The sequence below is a fragment of the Nymphalis io genome, chromosome 5 (genome assembly GCF_905147045.1).
Source record: "Nymphalis io chromosome 5, ilAglIoxx1.1, whole genome shotgun sequence".
Classification (NCBI taxonomy): domain Eukaryota; kingdom Metazoa; phylum Arthropoda; class Insecta; order Lepidoptera; family Nymphalidae; genus Nymphalis; species Nymphalis io.
Genome location: NC_065892.1, coordinates 5,251,546 through 5,264,683, shown reverse-complemented (window position 1 = coordinate 5,264,683; position 13,138 = coordinate 5,251,546). Strand labels below are relative to the sequence as shown.

General features: G+C 35.8%; 1 protein-coding gene across 1 annotated transcript; it reads left to right on the top strand.

Annotated features, from left to right (window-relative positions):
- Nucleotides 1-7,472: 7,472 nt before the first annotated feature.
- LOC126768361 (cytochrome P450 4g15-like) lies at nucleotides 7,473-11,922 on the top strand. The gene is made up of 7 exons (XM_050486385.1): nucleotides 7,473-7,651; nucleotides 7,886-8,082; nucleotides 8,531-8,594; nucleotides 8,678-8,882; nucleotides 9,712-9,863; nucleotides 10,576-10,749; nucleotides 11,747-11,922. Exons 4-7 carry the CDS (start codon nucleotides 8,716-8,718, stop codon nucleotides 11,920-11,922), a joined length of 669 nt encoding a protein of 222 aa, XP_050342342.1. The 5' UTR covers nucleotides 7,473-7,651; nucleotides 7,886-8,082; nucleotides 8,531-8,594; nucleotides 8,678-8,715.
- The last annotated feature ends 1,216 nt before the right edge of the window (nucleotides 11,923-13,138 follow it).

Sequence of the window (13,138 nt, the reverse complement as noted above, 5' to 3'; positions counted from 1 at the left end):
CGCAAACACGACACCACTCTATTCCTCGCAATTATAATCCTATGGGATAGCAAATACGACTTAACAGAATACAGTTCTCTTTAAAAACACGAAACACAGCACATAGTGTTTTTTTATTTATTTTTTTAATAATGTAATGTAAGTAATACAATTTATTGAAATGCCTAAAATGTTTTTGAAAAGAATAGAAAGTATGTAATTATATTAGAGCCAAGGTAGTTGTGTATAAATAATGTTTATGCAATATTTGCCCTGTATTATGACTTGCTTTGTACTATGTATTTAAAAATTTAACTGTCTTGATAACTAAGTACTATAATAACTAATAATGTAAGTTATTATAAGTAGGTCAGTGCAGAGTATTTAAATTTGCATTCTTTAGAGATATTAAGTTATTAAGAGACCAATTGATTTGTTTATTTATCTATCTATATTTTTTATAAAACAACGAAATAATACGGATGAATTTTATTGAAACTGTCGGAAGATTATTAAACAAGTCTATAAAAACATTTTAGTCCTACGTCTGATCACGCGTTCGTCGAATGTAATTGGAGCAAATGCATTAGAGAAAATACAACTGGTGGTCAATTCCACTAAGAAATTGTCACTATATCGTGTCACCTCATATAACATAATCTATACATATAAATAAAATTGAAGTAGCTTTCTGTGATTTCAAAATAACTGCCTCTTTTAAAGGTAGGTTGGCTATTTGCGAATTACTAAAACCCAAACAATCATTTTTTTGATGAACAGGGGCTTTTTTTGATGAATTCTTTCTTTCAAAAAAAGCCTCAGAGGAGGTGGACCTGGCGAAGCCCCGATAACGTGACAAGGAACGAGATAGACTTTATCATTTCGAATAAAAGGCACATATTTAGAGATGTTTCAGTGATCAACAAGTTTAATACCGGAAGTGATCACCGCTTGGTTCGAGGCACTCTAAATATCAACTTAAAAGCCGAAAGATCGAGAATGATGAGGTCTACTCTCCGACCTACCATGCTCCAAGCTGCTCAAGGCTCCGAAAAGTTCCAAATGGAACTTCAAAATCAATTCACCGCGTTGGAAACCATAAGCAGCATTGATGAGAGAACCGACACGCTGGTCAAAATACTGCAAAACACATCCCGCAAGTGTTTTCCGCCACAGAGAAGAGACAACGCACCAAAACTCTCTGCTGAGACACTCGAGCTCATGAGAAAACGACGAGAAATACCATCGTTTTTGTCAGATAAGGCCTTAAACCGAACAATAAAAACGCTGACGCGACGCGATCTCCGACGCTCCAATACCCGTGCCATCAAGGCTGCGATTGAGCAAAATCGGGGATCGAAAGTGTTCGCTCGCAAGTTTGGGAGGCCGCGTCTGACAAAACTTAAAACTGAAAATGGTGGGGTCGTTACCTCTAGGCCTGAGATTATCGGAGAAGTAGAGAGGTTTTATGGGCAGTTGTTCTCTTCAAGATCGGATAAACCCGTGGAAATCAGTATTGATGACCAGCGCGCCCCTCTTACGCGCCATTACTCCGAGGAGCTCCCGGTCGTTGACCAAGGAGAGATTAGGGCGGCTCTAGAACAGCTTAAAAACAACAAAGCTCCGGGAGATGACGGAATCACAACAGAGTTGCTTAAGGCAGGCGGGACTCAGGTCCTGAAAGAGCTAGCAAGCCTCTTTAATTCCGTCATCCAATATGGCAAGACCCCGGAAACGTGGAGCGGGAGTGAGGTGGTACTGTTTTTCAAGAAAGGTGATAAAACCCTCTTGAAAAACTACAGACCAATCTCCCTCCTGAGTCACGTGTATAAGCTGTTCTCAAGAGTCGTCACGAACCGTCTCGCCAGACGACTTGACGAGTTCCAGCCCCCAGAGCAAGCCGGCTTTCGATCAGGCTACAGCACCGTGGACCACATCCATACTGTTCGGCAGATTGTGCAGAAGACCGAAGAGTACAATCAGCCGCTGTGTATGGCATTTGTGGACTACGAGAAAGCCTTCGACTCCATCGAAACCTGGGCAGTGCTCGACTCATTGCAGAGATGTCATATCGATTGGAGATATATCGAGGTACTGAGATGTCTGTACAACGCCGCTACAATGACTGTCCACATCCAGGACTGTAAGACGAAGGCGATCCAACTGCGCAGAGGGGTGAGACAGGGGGATGTAATATCCCCGAAACTGTTCACCAACGCGTTGGAAGACGTTTTCAAAACGCTGGATTGGACTAGGTATGGAGTCAATGTAAACGGCGAGTACATCTCACACCTTCGATTTGCCGACGATATCGTCATCATAGCAGAGTCGCTGGAACAACTCACCGAAATGCTGCGTAGCCTAGGCGAGTCTTCCCGGTGTGTCGGTCTCGGTATGAACTTGGACAAGACCAAGGTCATGTTCAATAGGCATGTCGTGCCGGGACCGATATACGTCGAGGGGAAACCTCTCGAAGTTGTTAGTGAATATACCTACCTAGGACAGATAATACAAGTCGGTAGGAACAACTTCGAGAAGGAAGCCGATCGAAGAATTCGCTTGGGATGGGCAGCATTTGGCAACCTTCGTCAAGTCCTCAAGTCGTCTATACCGCAATGTTTGAAGACGAAAGTCTTCAACCAATGCGTCTTACCTGCCATGACATACGGTGCCGAACGTGGACACTAACTGCGGGATTAGTCCACAAATTCAAAGTCGCTCAGCGTGCTATGGAGCGAGCTATGCTCGGAGTATCTTTGAAGGATAAGATCAGAAATGAGATTATCCGGAAAAGAACCGGAGTCACCGACATAGCTTGCAAAATTAGCAGGCTGAAGTGGCAGTGGGCTGGTCACGTATGTCGTAGGACCGATGGCCGTTGGAGCAGACGAGTCCTAGAGTGGAGACCGCGAATCGGCAAGCGCAGCGTAGGGCGCCCTCCAGCCAGGTGGACCGACGACCTTAAGAAGGTGGCGGGCACCAACTGGATGCGGAAGGCGGAGGACAGGGAGCTTTGGCGCACCTTGGGAAAGGCCTATGTTCAGCAGTGGACAACGATTGGCTGTTGATTGAAACAATCATTTTTTTTAATTTTTATTTGTCTCTCTGACTGTTTGTCTCATATCTTCATATGATCATAATATATATTTTCCTGACTGATTCATCCAAGCAGCAATTTTTTTTTAAACGCTGAAAAAACGCATTACGTGTTTCCCCCACGGGAACAATGTGGGGCTCGCCGGTGTCCAAGGCTCCGAATGCGCTCCGAACATTGGAATTCCCACTAAAAAACCAGCGGTACCCTTTCCGTCTTAGCGAGGATCGCCACGGGATCGCTTTCGCATGCTACCGTGGTGTTGTGACGGCCGGCCCGCCTATGCGGGACTCCATTCTCTAGGGATGAATAGTATCTAAGCAGAGCCTACCACAGGGTTAGAAGCTTAATATTTTGGCATTTGATACATTTTATGATGGAAACACCCATTAAAGAAAGATTTCTGGAAATTCCACCCTTAAAGGGATACAATCAGGGATGAACGATTGTATAAAAACTCATCATTTTTAAAGTTAGAAGGCGTGAAATTTCATATACAACAATAAAGTTTTGGTTATATATAAATAAATATGTGTATCAGTGTTTTTGAAAGTGTTTCCCCCGAAGAGGGTAAAATATTAAAGCTACTGAGAAAAAATAAATGCATACGTATTTCGTCGTTTTTTTGTTTATTTTGTTTTAGAAATTCGACCCGAAACGGGAGAAATGGGGTTGAAACGTTAGTATAAAAAAAAATTAAAAAAAATAGTTCGATCTGCTTGAAATATACTATTTGTGTTTCTTGATAGAATTTATATACGTTTATGTATTTCAAAGTATTGAAAAATACCACCCAGACGGGTAGCAATTTTTAAGTTTTATTTTGAAGTGTTAAAACGGTCTTATGTACATATTCGCTGAAAAACATCATTAATATACCTCTGGGTGCAAAAAACGAAATGCAAAATACACAATGTCTTGAACTTTACTATGTTAGTTAAGTTTGTCTAAAGAAAACGTATTCCATTATTGCCATGTGCACCACTTAATTGATAGTCTTGAAGCTTTATCTTAACATGGCCCTCAATTCCTACAGACTTATTTTAGGATGACGAGGAGATCATTCCATGAATAATAATAATGTCCTACAGAGCGATTTCCAAAACCCAATAACTTTTTATTGGCCCGACCTGGGAATTAAACCCAGGACTTCTGGGCCTGCGGCCTTATATCAAGCCACTTTTTTATTTATTTATTTTTTTCACGCAGTGCAAACGTTCTGAAAGGTACCTAGCTCCCATTGGGAACTGGATTATGTAATATAACGCAACCGCGGCTTCTCCCGTGCTTTGCTCAGCTCGTGGCTCGGCAGAGCTTTCCTCAGGGGGCGAAAGTAATCGTGCGTACGGCAGCGTGAGGCCATCTCGGCTGCCGTCCTCCTCATGTCCGTCTGAAATAAGACACGCGAGGCCCCCACCTCACGCATCCACGGCTCCAAGGTTACGCCCTATCTTTTAAACCCCGGGCGTCCGGCCTGTGGGAGGGCCGAGACGACGTCGACGTGGTGGTGGTGGTAGAGTTTACCTAGTGGTAGAGCTTAATGCAAGCTCGTCTGTGTAGGTACCAGCCACCATCAGTTATTCTACTGCAAAACAGCAGTACTTGGTATTGTTGTGTTCCGGTTTGAAGGGTGAGTGAGCCAGTGTAATTACAGACGCAAGGGACATAATATCTTAGTTCCCAAGGTTGGGGGCGCATTGGTGATGTAAGCGATGGTTATCATTTCTTACAAGAACAAGGCGTTGGCGACCAATTACCATCAGATGGGCCATATAAAAAAAATTATACAATAAACTTCCGAAATATATAAAAGAAGCAAGTTCTCTCACCAGTTTTAAAAATAAACAATTGACTTATATTTATAATAATGAAACACTCTTAGAACTCTTTTAACTTAGACCAGCGCATTAAAACAATGATCTTGCTTCTTAATTAATAAACGATACTGAAACTAATTTTGTATTCTTTACCTTTTTTTGTACTCGCATTATGTAAATAATAAATATAATTGACTATTTATAAATTGTTATAATTATATATTGTTCTCATGTAAGTGACTAATGTCTTAATGAGAAATAAAGTTCTTTAAACCGAAACGGAATATTTAGAGTTACTTTTTTATTTCAGATTTGATGACCGTTTTTATGGATTTATCGGTACAAGGTTTCAAAAGAAAGTATAATGCGATAAGTTTTTGGTTGGGTAACTTTTTTTTTGTTGGTAAGTTAAAATATTTACTTAGTGGTGAGGTTGATTTCCATGTATTCAGTTCAATTAGGTTACACACAACGAATTTAATTATAAGTTGCAAGTTAATTATGCGTGTAACTATGTAAGCAGATTATATGTTATAATGTTTTAATTTTTGCTTAAGCGGGCAGGCGTGACCAAAATTTAACACGTTTGGACAGGCATAATGTAGTTATAAATATGTTAAGTATATTAATGACCTATAAATTTTTTTTTATAGTTTTACTTAATTTATTTATTTGGTGACGGTGCACTACTATAAACGCCAAACCGTCTCCAAGCTGATATCGATGTTTGTGGCTTTCCAAATGTCTATGGACGGTTCTGCGCATATACATTATCTAAATGATGGGTTGCCCATACTTGATAAAACAAAGGTTATACATATGTATTTCTAATTGATTTAACATTTGAATACATGTCCATATGTTGAGCATTTATTTATATATAATATTATATCTAATCGGCAAATAATAGGGTGTATCAAAAAAAATTACCGTTTTTTAACCAAATATTATTATTTCTTTGATATAAAATAAAATTAATACTTGAAGTTTAGTCCATTGCTCGATCCCACGCTGATACCATTCCTTGGAATTGCTGTCAAAGAACTCTTGGACCGCAATTTCAACTTTTGCAAAATTATCAAATATTTTCCCTCGAAGAAAATGGTGTATGGATCGAAAGAAGTAGTAATCTGATGGTGCGAGGTCTGGACTATATGGTAGATGAGGCAGGAGTTTGAACCCATGAAGTTCTTCAAGCTTTTCTTTGGCTCGACGGCAAGTGTGAGGACGAGCATTATCTTGTTGGAATAAAACTCCTTTTCGGTTGGTCAAAGCCTGCTTTGTATAACGCTGTATAACGCTGTGATAATTTGGCGTAAAAATTATCCAGTTGTTCGCAGCAGAGTTCAGAGTTCATAGAGCATCCATCAAAAACAAATTTGTGATGGATAGCACCTTCAAAATTCCAAAAAACGCAAAGTATGGGCTTTTATCAAATTGCTCCCTTGCAGCAACCGGAAAATCAGTTTGACCGCGAACTAGCCATTGCTCACGGGTCCATTTCATCACAGGTGATAATTTTCCGGTAAAATCTCATATCAGCAAGGTTTTTCAGTAAATTTTCACAAATTGCTAACCTCTAAGCTGATTGCTGTGGAGTAAGTTAGTGACGGACCAGTCTACTGCTCTTTTCCACCTTCCTCATGGAGCTTAGATGGCGACTTACAGTATTTTTCGACACACCACGCTCCTTGGCAAGTTCGCGAGTATTTGCAGATGGATTTAACTTAACAGGCTTTCTGCAGAACCACATCAATATCCATTAATGGTCGCCTGGAGTCCTTCTTCCTTTCCAACGTCGTATTTCCACTGCTAAATTTTTCAAATCAACATCTCGCAGTGCACTGATCCAGGACACCTTCCCCTTCATATTTAATAGTTTTACAAGTTGATTGACAGCTGTAAATTTTTTTTTCCAGTAATGCCTTAAAATTACGAGAATTTCGTAAAAAACTGTCATGTTTCTTCTCTGAAACAAATAACTAAACCAGGCTTTTTTTTAAAAAGTCGGATAGGAATAATCAAGTTTAGAGAATGTTCTAAAGGAATTATTAAGTATTGGTAAGTATAATATAGGATTAAAATATTTACAGACTTTTAAATCTTAAATATGATAAAACGGTCATTTTTTTGATACACCCCATATATTAAATAAAGTTGATATAAAGTATTTTGTCATTACCATATATTAATATAGTCTGTTTTGTTCTTGTGCAAGCCGCTCCATATTTTTTTTCCTAATTTAAAGTTAATCTTTTTCAGGAATAATGAATGCGGACCAAGCAATTGTAGTATTAAGGTCAACATTAAATAAAAACTTTATTCACAAATTCACAAAGTATCTCATCGGCAACGGATTAGTATTCGCGCCTGGTATATTATCATTTATTATCTAAAAACAACATACATTTAGATTTATTAAGATTAAGAGGTTAAAAGTATAATTCGTAATTGATAACTTGGAAAAATTATAATATAGAATGAAGACTAATAAATATTGTACTCTTAATATTTGTAAGTGCTTTAAACATGCCAATATATAAAATACATACAATAGTTATGATTTTCATTTCAGTTGATATTTGGCATCGTAGGCGCAAAATTTTAGCGCCAACTTTTGCTCCAAGATATGTAAGCAAATATGTAACAGTTTTTGAGACACATGCTAAGATTGTAGTTAAAAAACTCGCATCTAAAGTTGGAAAAGGAAATATCTCATGTTGGGATTATATCAGCCGTTATGCATTGGATTCGATTTGTGGTATATTTTTTATGATTATTCTTGTCCTTTAAAATTTTAAATGTCCTGTATCTTTTTTATAGCGATGGTATGTATTTTTCAAACTGTAACCAATCTAATTGACAAATGACTCGTTCGTTTCAAACCTTTATGACTAATTCATAATATTGATGACAATACTGCTAAAAAGTGAAAGCCAAGATTTGAAATGGCTACGTTTTCAGGGTATATTAAACATAATATGTATTTCATTAGAGACAGCGTTTGGTGTGAACGTTGATGTGCAGCGGCAACCTGATCATCCATTCTTCAATGCTTTCGTAGAAAACTTAAAAAATATCGCTGCTCGCTTATGTCAACCTTGGTTACATGTTGATGCTCTTTACAAATTATTGCCTGTGTATATAAGACAAGAGCATACGAAGAAAATAATATATGACTTCGTGAATGACGTAAGTTCGAATAAAGAACAATGAGCATTTTCCGGGCAACCCATCAATAGTAATAATCGATATAATTGGATATAACTTAATTAGTAAGAAATAAGTTACATTAACGATAAAATGTACACTTCTTGTTTGTCGGAATTATATTTCACAAAACTCAGCAGACATTGTCCTGTGATATTCGTGATTAGGAGGTCAAAATACATTATTATACCAAATTTCAGATTCATCGGCGGTATGCGCTTTTCGGAAGTTTATCCTTAGGGTTGTATTATAAATAAAGATATATATTAATAAGGAACTGTTTATAGTAAATAATATATAAGAGTAATTAGAAAAATCGTAAGAAATATGTAATTCTAAGGCCTTTTTATCTTTGCTTTACCTGCCATTTGTTATAGTTTAGTAATGACGATTGTGTGAATAATTCGAAATAACTACCTTTTTTTTTCAGCTTATTTGTAAAAAGAAAGCACTGATTGAAGAAAGAGATGGAATTGAAGCGGAAGTTGATAACCGTACGGTCATTCAGAAAACACTCTTATAATTATTTTAATTTAATTAAAAAAAAATTAAAAAAAAAACTATTTTTTAGGTACAGATAAAATCAAAGTTGATGTTAAATCATTCTTAGAGTTAATGATAGAGAGTTCTAAGAATATTGATAAAGCATATACACTCGAAGAATTACGGGAAGAAATACTTGTACTTGCGTTGGCGGGTACTGATACATCAACAGTAGGAATTTGCTTCACAATTTTATTATTGTCCCAATATTCAGATGTTCAAGAAAGAGTATACAAAGAGTACGTTTAAATAATGTAATTAAGAGACATTTATCATATTTTCTGTCACTGATTAATGATTATATTATTATATCGCTCACTTGCGACGATAGTGTGACATCTCAAAATCCTCGATTTTTAAACTTTCAAACGATCTTTTTTTAAATATTGCACAGATGATGTAATACCGTAAGAGCGTGCTGTAGATCAACGAATATTGAAACTATTTGTGTTAAACTATCGTATTTTTATAACAAAATAACGAAATTATCACGTTTAAAAAAAAAACAGAAAATTTATCACATTGTTCCTGAAATATGCAAAATTTACGGTGTGCCATAATTAAAGAACACGTTGAAGATGATGAAATAATTTACTTGATGCTAAGTCATTTAGTAATAAAACGTTGTTTTTAAAAATGTTTATTTCGTTATAAATCGGAAAGAACAATAAAAAGTGGTATCCAATAGTAGTAGTAAGTTTTACTTGACAATAATATATTTATGATGGGATAAACAACTTATGTAGATTTAAAAAAAATATGCAATTAGTCACCTAAAAGAACCATATTTACCCTCTCTTATTTTAATCTTGTAATATATGTTTTAAGTAAAATTCCGAATTTCTATAAAACCAAAAAACGTTTTTTTTGAAATGTCACTCCGTCATCCCAAATGAACGATAAGATAATCAAAAATAGTATTTTTTTTTTGTTTGATATTTTATAATATCAAACAAAAAAAATATGGTAGTATTTATTATATCAAACAAATATTTTATGGGTATTTTTATTAAAAGCTTAGCTTAAGAATTGTCCACATTAATTAAATGACTTGACAATGCCTTTTAGAATTCAAGAATTTTTAAGTAATTCAGAAAAGTCTCTTCAGGTGGAAGATCTGTTAAAATTAAAATATATGAAAGCGGTTATAAACGAAACACTGCGACTTTATCCACCTGTTCCCTTTATTGCAAGATATTGTAAGCAAGATTTAAAACTACGTAAGTATATTTGCTTATTAAACTAACAAAATCCGGCAGACATTGAGCTGCTTGTTTTTGAATCTAATATAATTGTAAACCAATTTTCATGGCGATGGGTTGAACTGTATTTATTGCAGACGTTGATTTACTGCATTGCCATCGGGTATTTAGTTCTTTCCATTTGACAGTCCGATGTGACGACAGTCCCGGCACTAACTGTCGAGGCATAGTTTTGGCTTGGCTTGGGTCGTCATATGGCGTGTCTTTATGTGGTATGGCGTTATGTTGCATTACACAAAGAAGTGCATATAAAACCTTTTCTCTATGAAAAAGTATACAGATATATTTGCCAATTTTCATGATAAAATCATGGTCATGATAAAAGGTATCAAAGTCTAATAATCGCAAACACATATAGCAACAGTCACTAATTTATATAATATTACATAGGAAATTGGCGGTAACTGAGGCTAATTTTAATGTTATATTTCAAAACAAAATTATTTCCTATTAAAATAGGTTTTGGTACTGGCTCCTGTAAAAATTTAATAGTACCTACGTCGTGAATTGCTTGATTTGTTCACTTTTAGTGACAGGGTACAGGGTATTGAATTCCATAAATATTAATAAAAAAAATAATCGTTTCAAGATAAAAAAGTAATTCAAGCATAAAGCATATACATAAACATTGAAAAAATACTTGACAATAATAAACACTTTTTGTTCCTAGCTACGGGTATAATTTTACCAGAAGGTAGTAACGTAGCTATCAGCATCTGGGGCATACACCACAATCCTCAGCACTGGGGAGAAGCTGTGAATGATTTTAATCCTGATCGTTTTGTGTCTGGAAAAATACCAAAAGCTTTTATGCCATTCAGTCATGGCCCGCGGAACTGTGTTGGTAAGAAAATTGCTAAAATAACTTAATCATATGATACACATTCGTCATCGCCAGCGGCATTGCACTGGTAAGTACCTAAAATATCTTGTGCTAAGTAGTAAGAGTACAATTACAGAATGTATTTGAAACATGCTAATTATATTTAACTAAGTAAAATACTAAAAAAAGCCGAGATGGCCCAGTGGCAAGAACGCGTGAATCTTAACCGATGATCGTGGGTTCAAGCCGGAAAAGTACTACTGAATTTTCATGTGCTTAATTTGTGATTATAATTCATCTCGTGCTATACGGTGAAGGAAATCATCGTGAGGAAACCTGCATGTGTCTAATTTCACTGAAATTTTGCCACATATGTATTCCACCAACCCGGCAGCGTGGTGGAATAAGCTGCATACCTTCTCCTCAAAAAGGGAGAGGAGGCCTTAGCCCAGCAGTGAGACATTCACAGGCTGTTACTGTAAGTGAAATACTGCCAACTTTACCACTGCTAACTTTTGTACTGAGCTTAGCTGCTACTTTTCTTGACACAAAAACTTATTTATATGATTTGACTGCCGCTCACTCCGGGATTTGAACCAATGACGGGTTCAAATCGGCATCAGTAACCTTGTAGGCCGTAGTATTTGTTAATATAACAAATAATTGACTACCGCCTGCCTTGTTGTTCTAGTGGTTAAGGTATAAGGCCGCAGACCCCGAGGTCGAGTGTTTCCGCACACACTTGTGCTCTATAATATATCCTGTGCTGTTGGCTAATCTCTCTTGGGATTAGCAGCTGTGGCCTTTATCGGTCTGGAGTACATTGTTATGTATTATTATTTATAATTTACTACAGACAAGAAAGTTATTTTTTAAATATTTCAATGCTTAACCCATTATGCAAATAAAGCATTGGAATTAATAATGGTATAGGAATAGACAGAAAGTTTGATGGTCCAATTTTATGGACCCTGGAAGGGTATTGATCTATATTGTATAATTTAATATTATATTTCAGGGCATCAGTATGCGATGCTATCAATAACTACAACCTTGGTAACACTCCTGCGACAGTACCGCTTCACTCCAGCTACAAATTTCACATACGACAAAAATAATCCACTTCGACTTTCCTTTGACCTTATGATGAAGCATGTTGATGGTTTTTCAGTTCAAGTAGAACATCGCCAATAATTAACTTTAAAATAACTGATCAGTTTTACATGAGCTAATTTTATTTTGTTAATAAAAATAAAGCTAATTAAAATGGTTAATTATTTAAAATAATTAAGAAATAATTGAAATTTATTTATGAAATCATTTTCATATAATAAGATTTTTAATGAAAATTACTTAAAAATGCTATTAAAAATAAATAATGTTTAGTTTTTTGTTTTAATTTTATATGTACTAAATTTCACTTTGAAATTTCTAGACATAAAATTACAATTGATTTTTTCTATTGGAGTTACTTATAAACGTTGGTTAGCGAGTGATTAATTAAATAATGCCGTGTCTTCTTCTTTTGATCAGAGTGTTTTGCTAGTGATGCTCTGACTACTTTTCAATTTAAAAGTATTGTAACGTTATTTTTTTAAATATGGAATGCAATAAAATTGTGATAACGATGTCATTCTAAAGAGTTTTTTCGCCCAATTTTAAAATTATAGTGCATGTGTGTGTGCCCAAACACGAATCCACTTTATTCCTCGCTCTTAGAATCCTATGGGATAGCAAATACAACAAGACTGGATCATAAAACTCAGTGATGAAAACACGAGAAGCAGCCCACAGATAGTGTATTTTGGTTAACCTTTTTTATGAATTATATTAAAAGTAAATTGAGATGTACGAGCGGCCCAACGTGCTAAGCGTCTGCTTGGATTATTTAAATGTAATAACCACTTTAAACAAGCATGATCTGTTATCACAGTAAATTCCATACGAATACCTTCAATATAGGGTCTAAAATGGTCGATTGAATCGAATACAGCAAAAAGTTTTTTTCAGTTTTACTGTAATTAATTTGACATTTATAAAATGTTCCAGAATAAAATGCAACCGGATGTTGGTTATCATTATCATATTTCGGACACAATACACTACCAATAGCATGAGCTAGCATCAAAATGCAGAAAAAATGCTTTATTAAAATCTGGACATGTTAATTATTACAACGGTACATTTACTATTTCTACCACTGCGAGTAAGATTTGTTAAAGGATTAGCAATATCAGCAAATTTTTCTACAAATCTACGATAATATGAACACATACCAAGAAAACTACGTACTTGTAGGACAGACAGAATGTACAGTTGTAGGACGAGGAAAATTTTCTATTACAGTTAACTTAGAAGGATCTGTATGTAAACCATTACTATCAACAACATAGCCTAAGTAACGTAAACG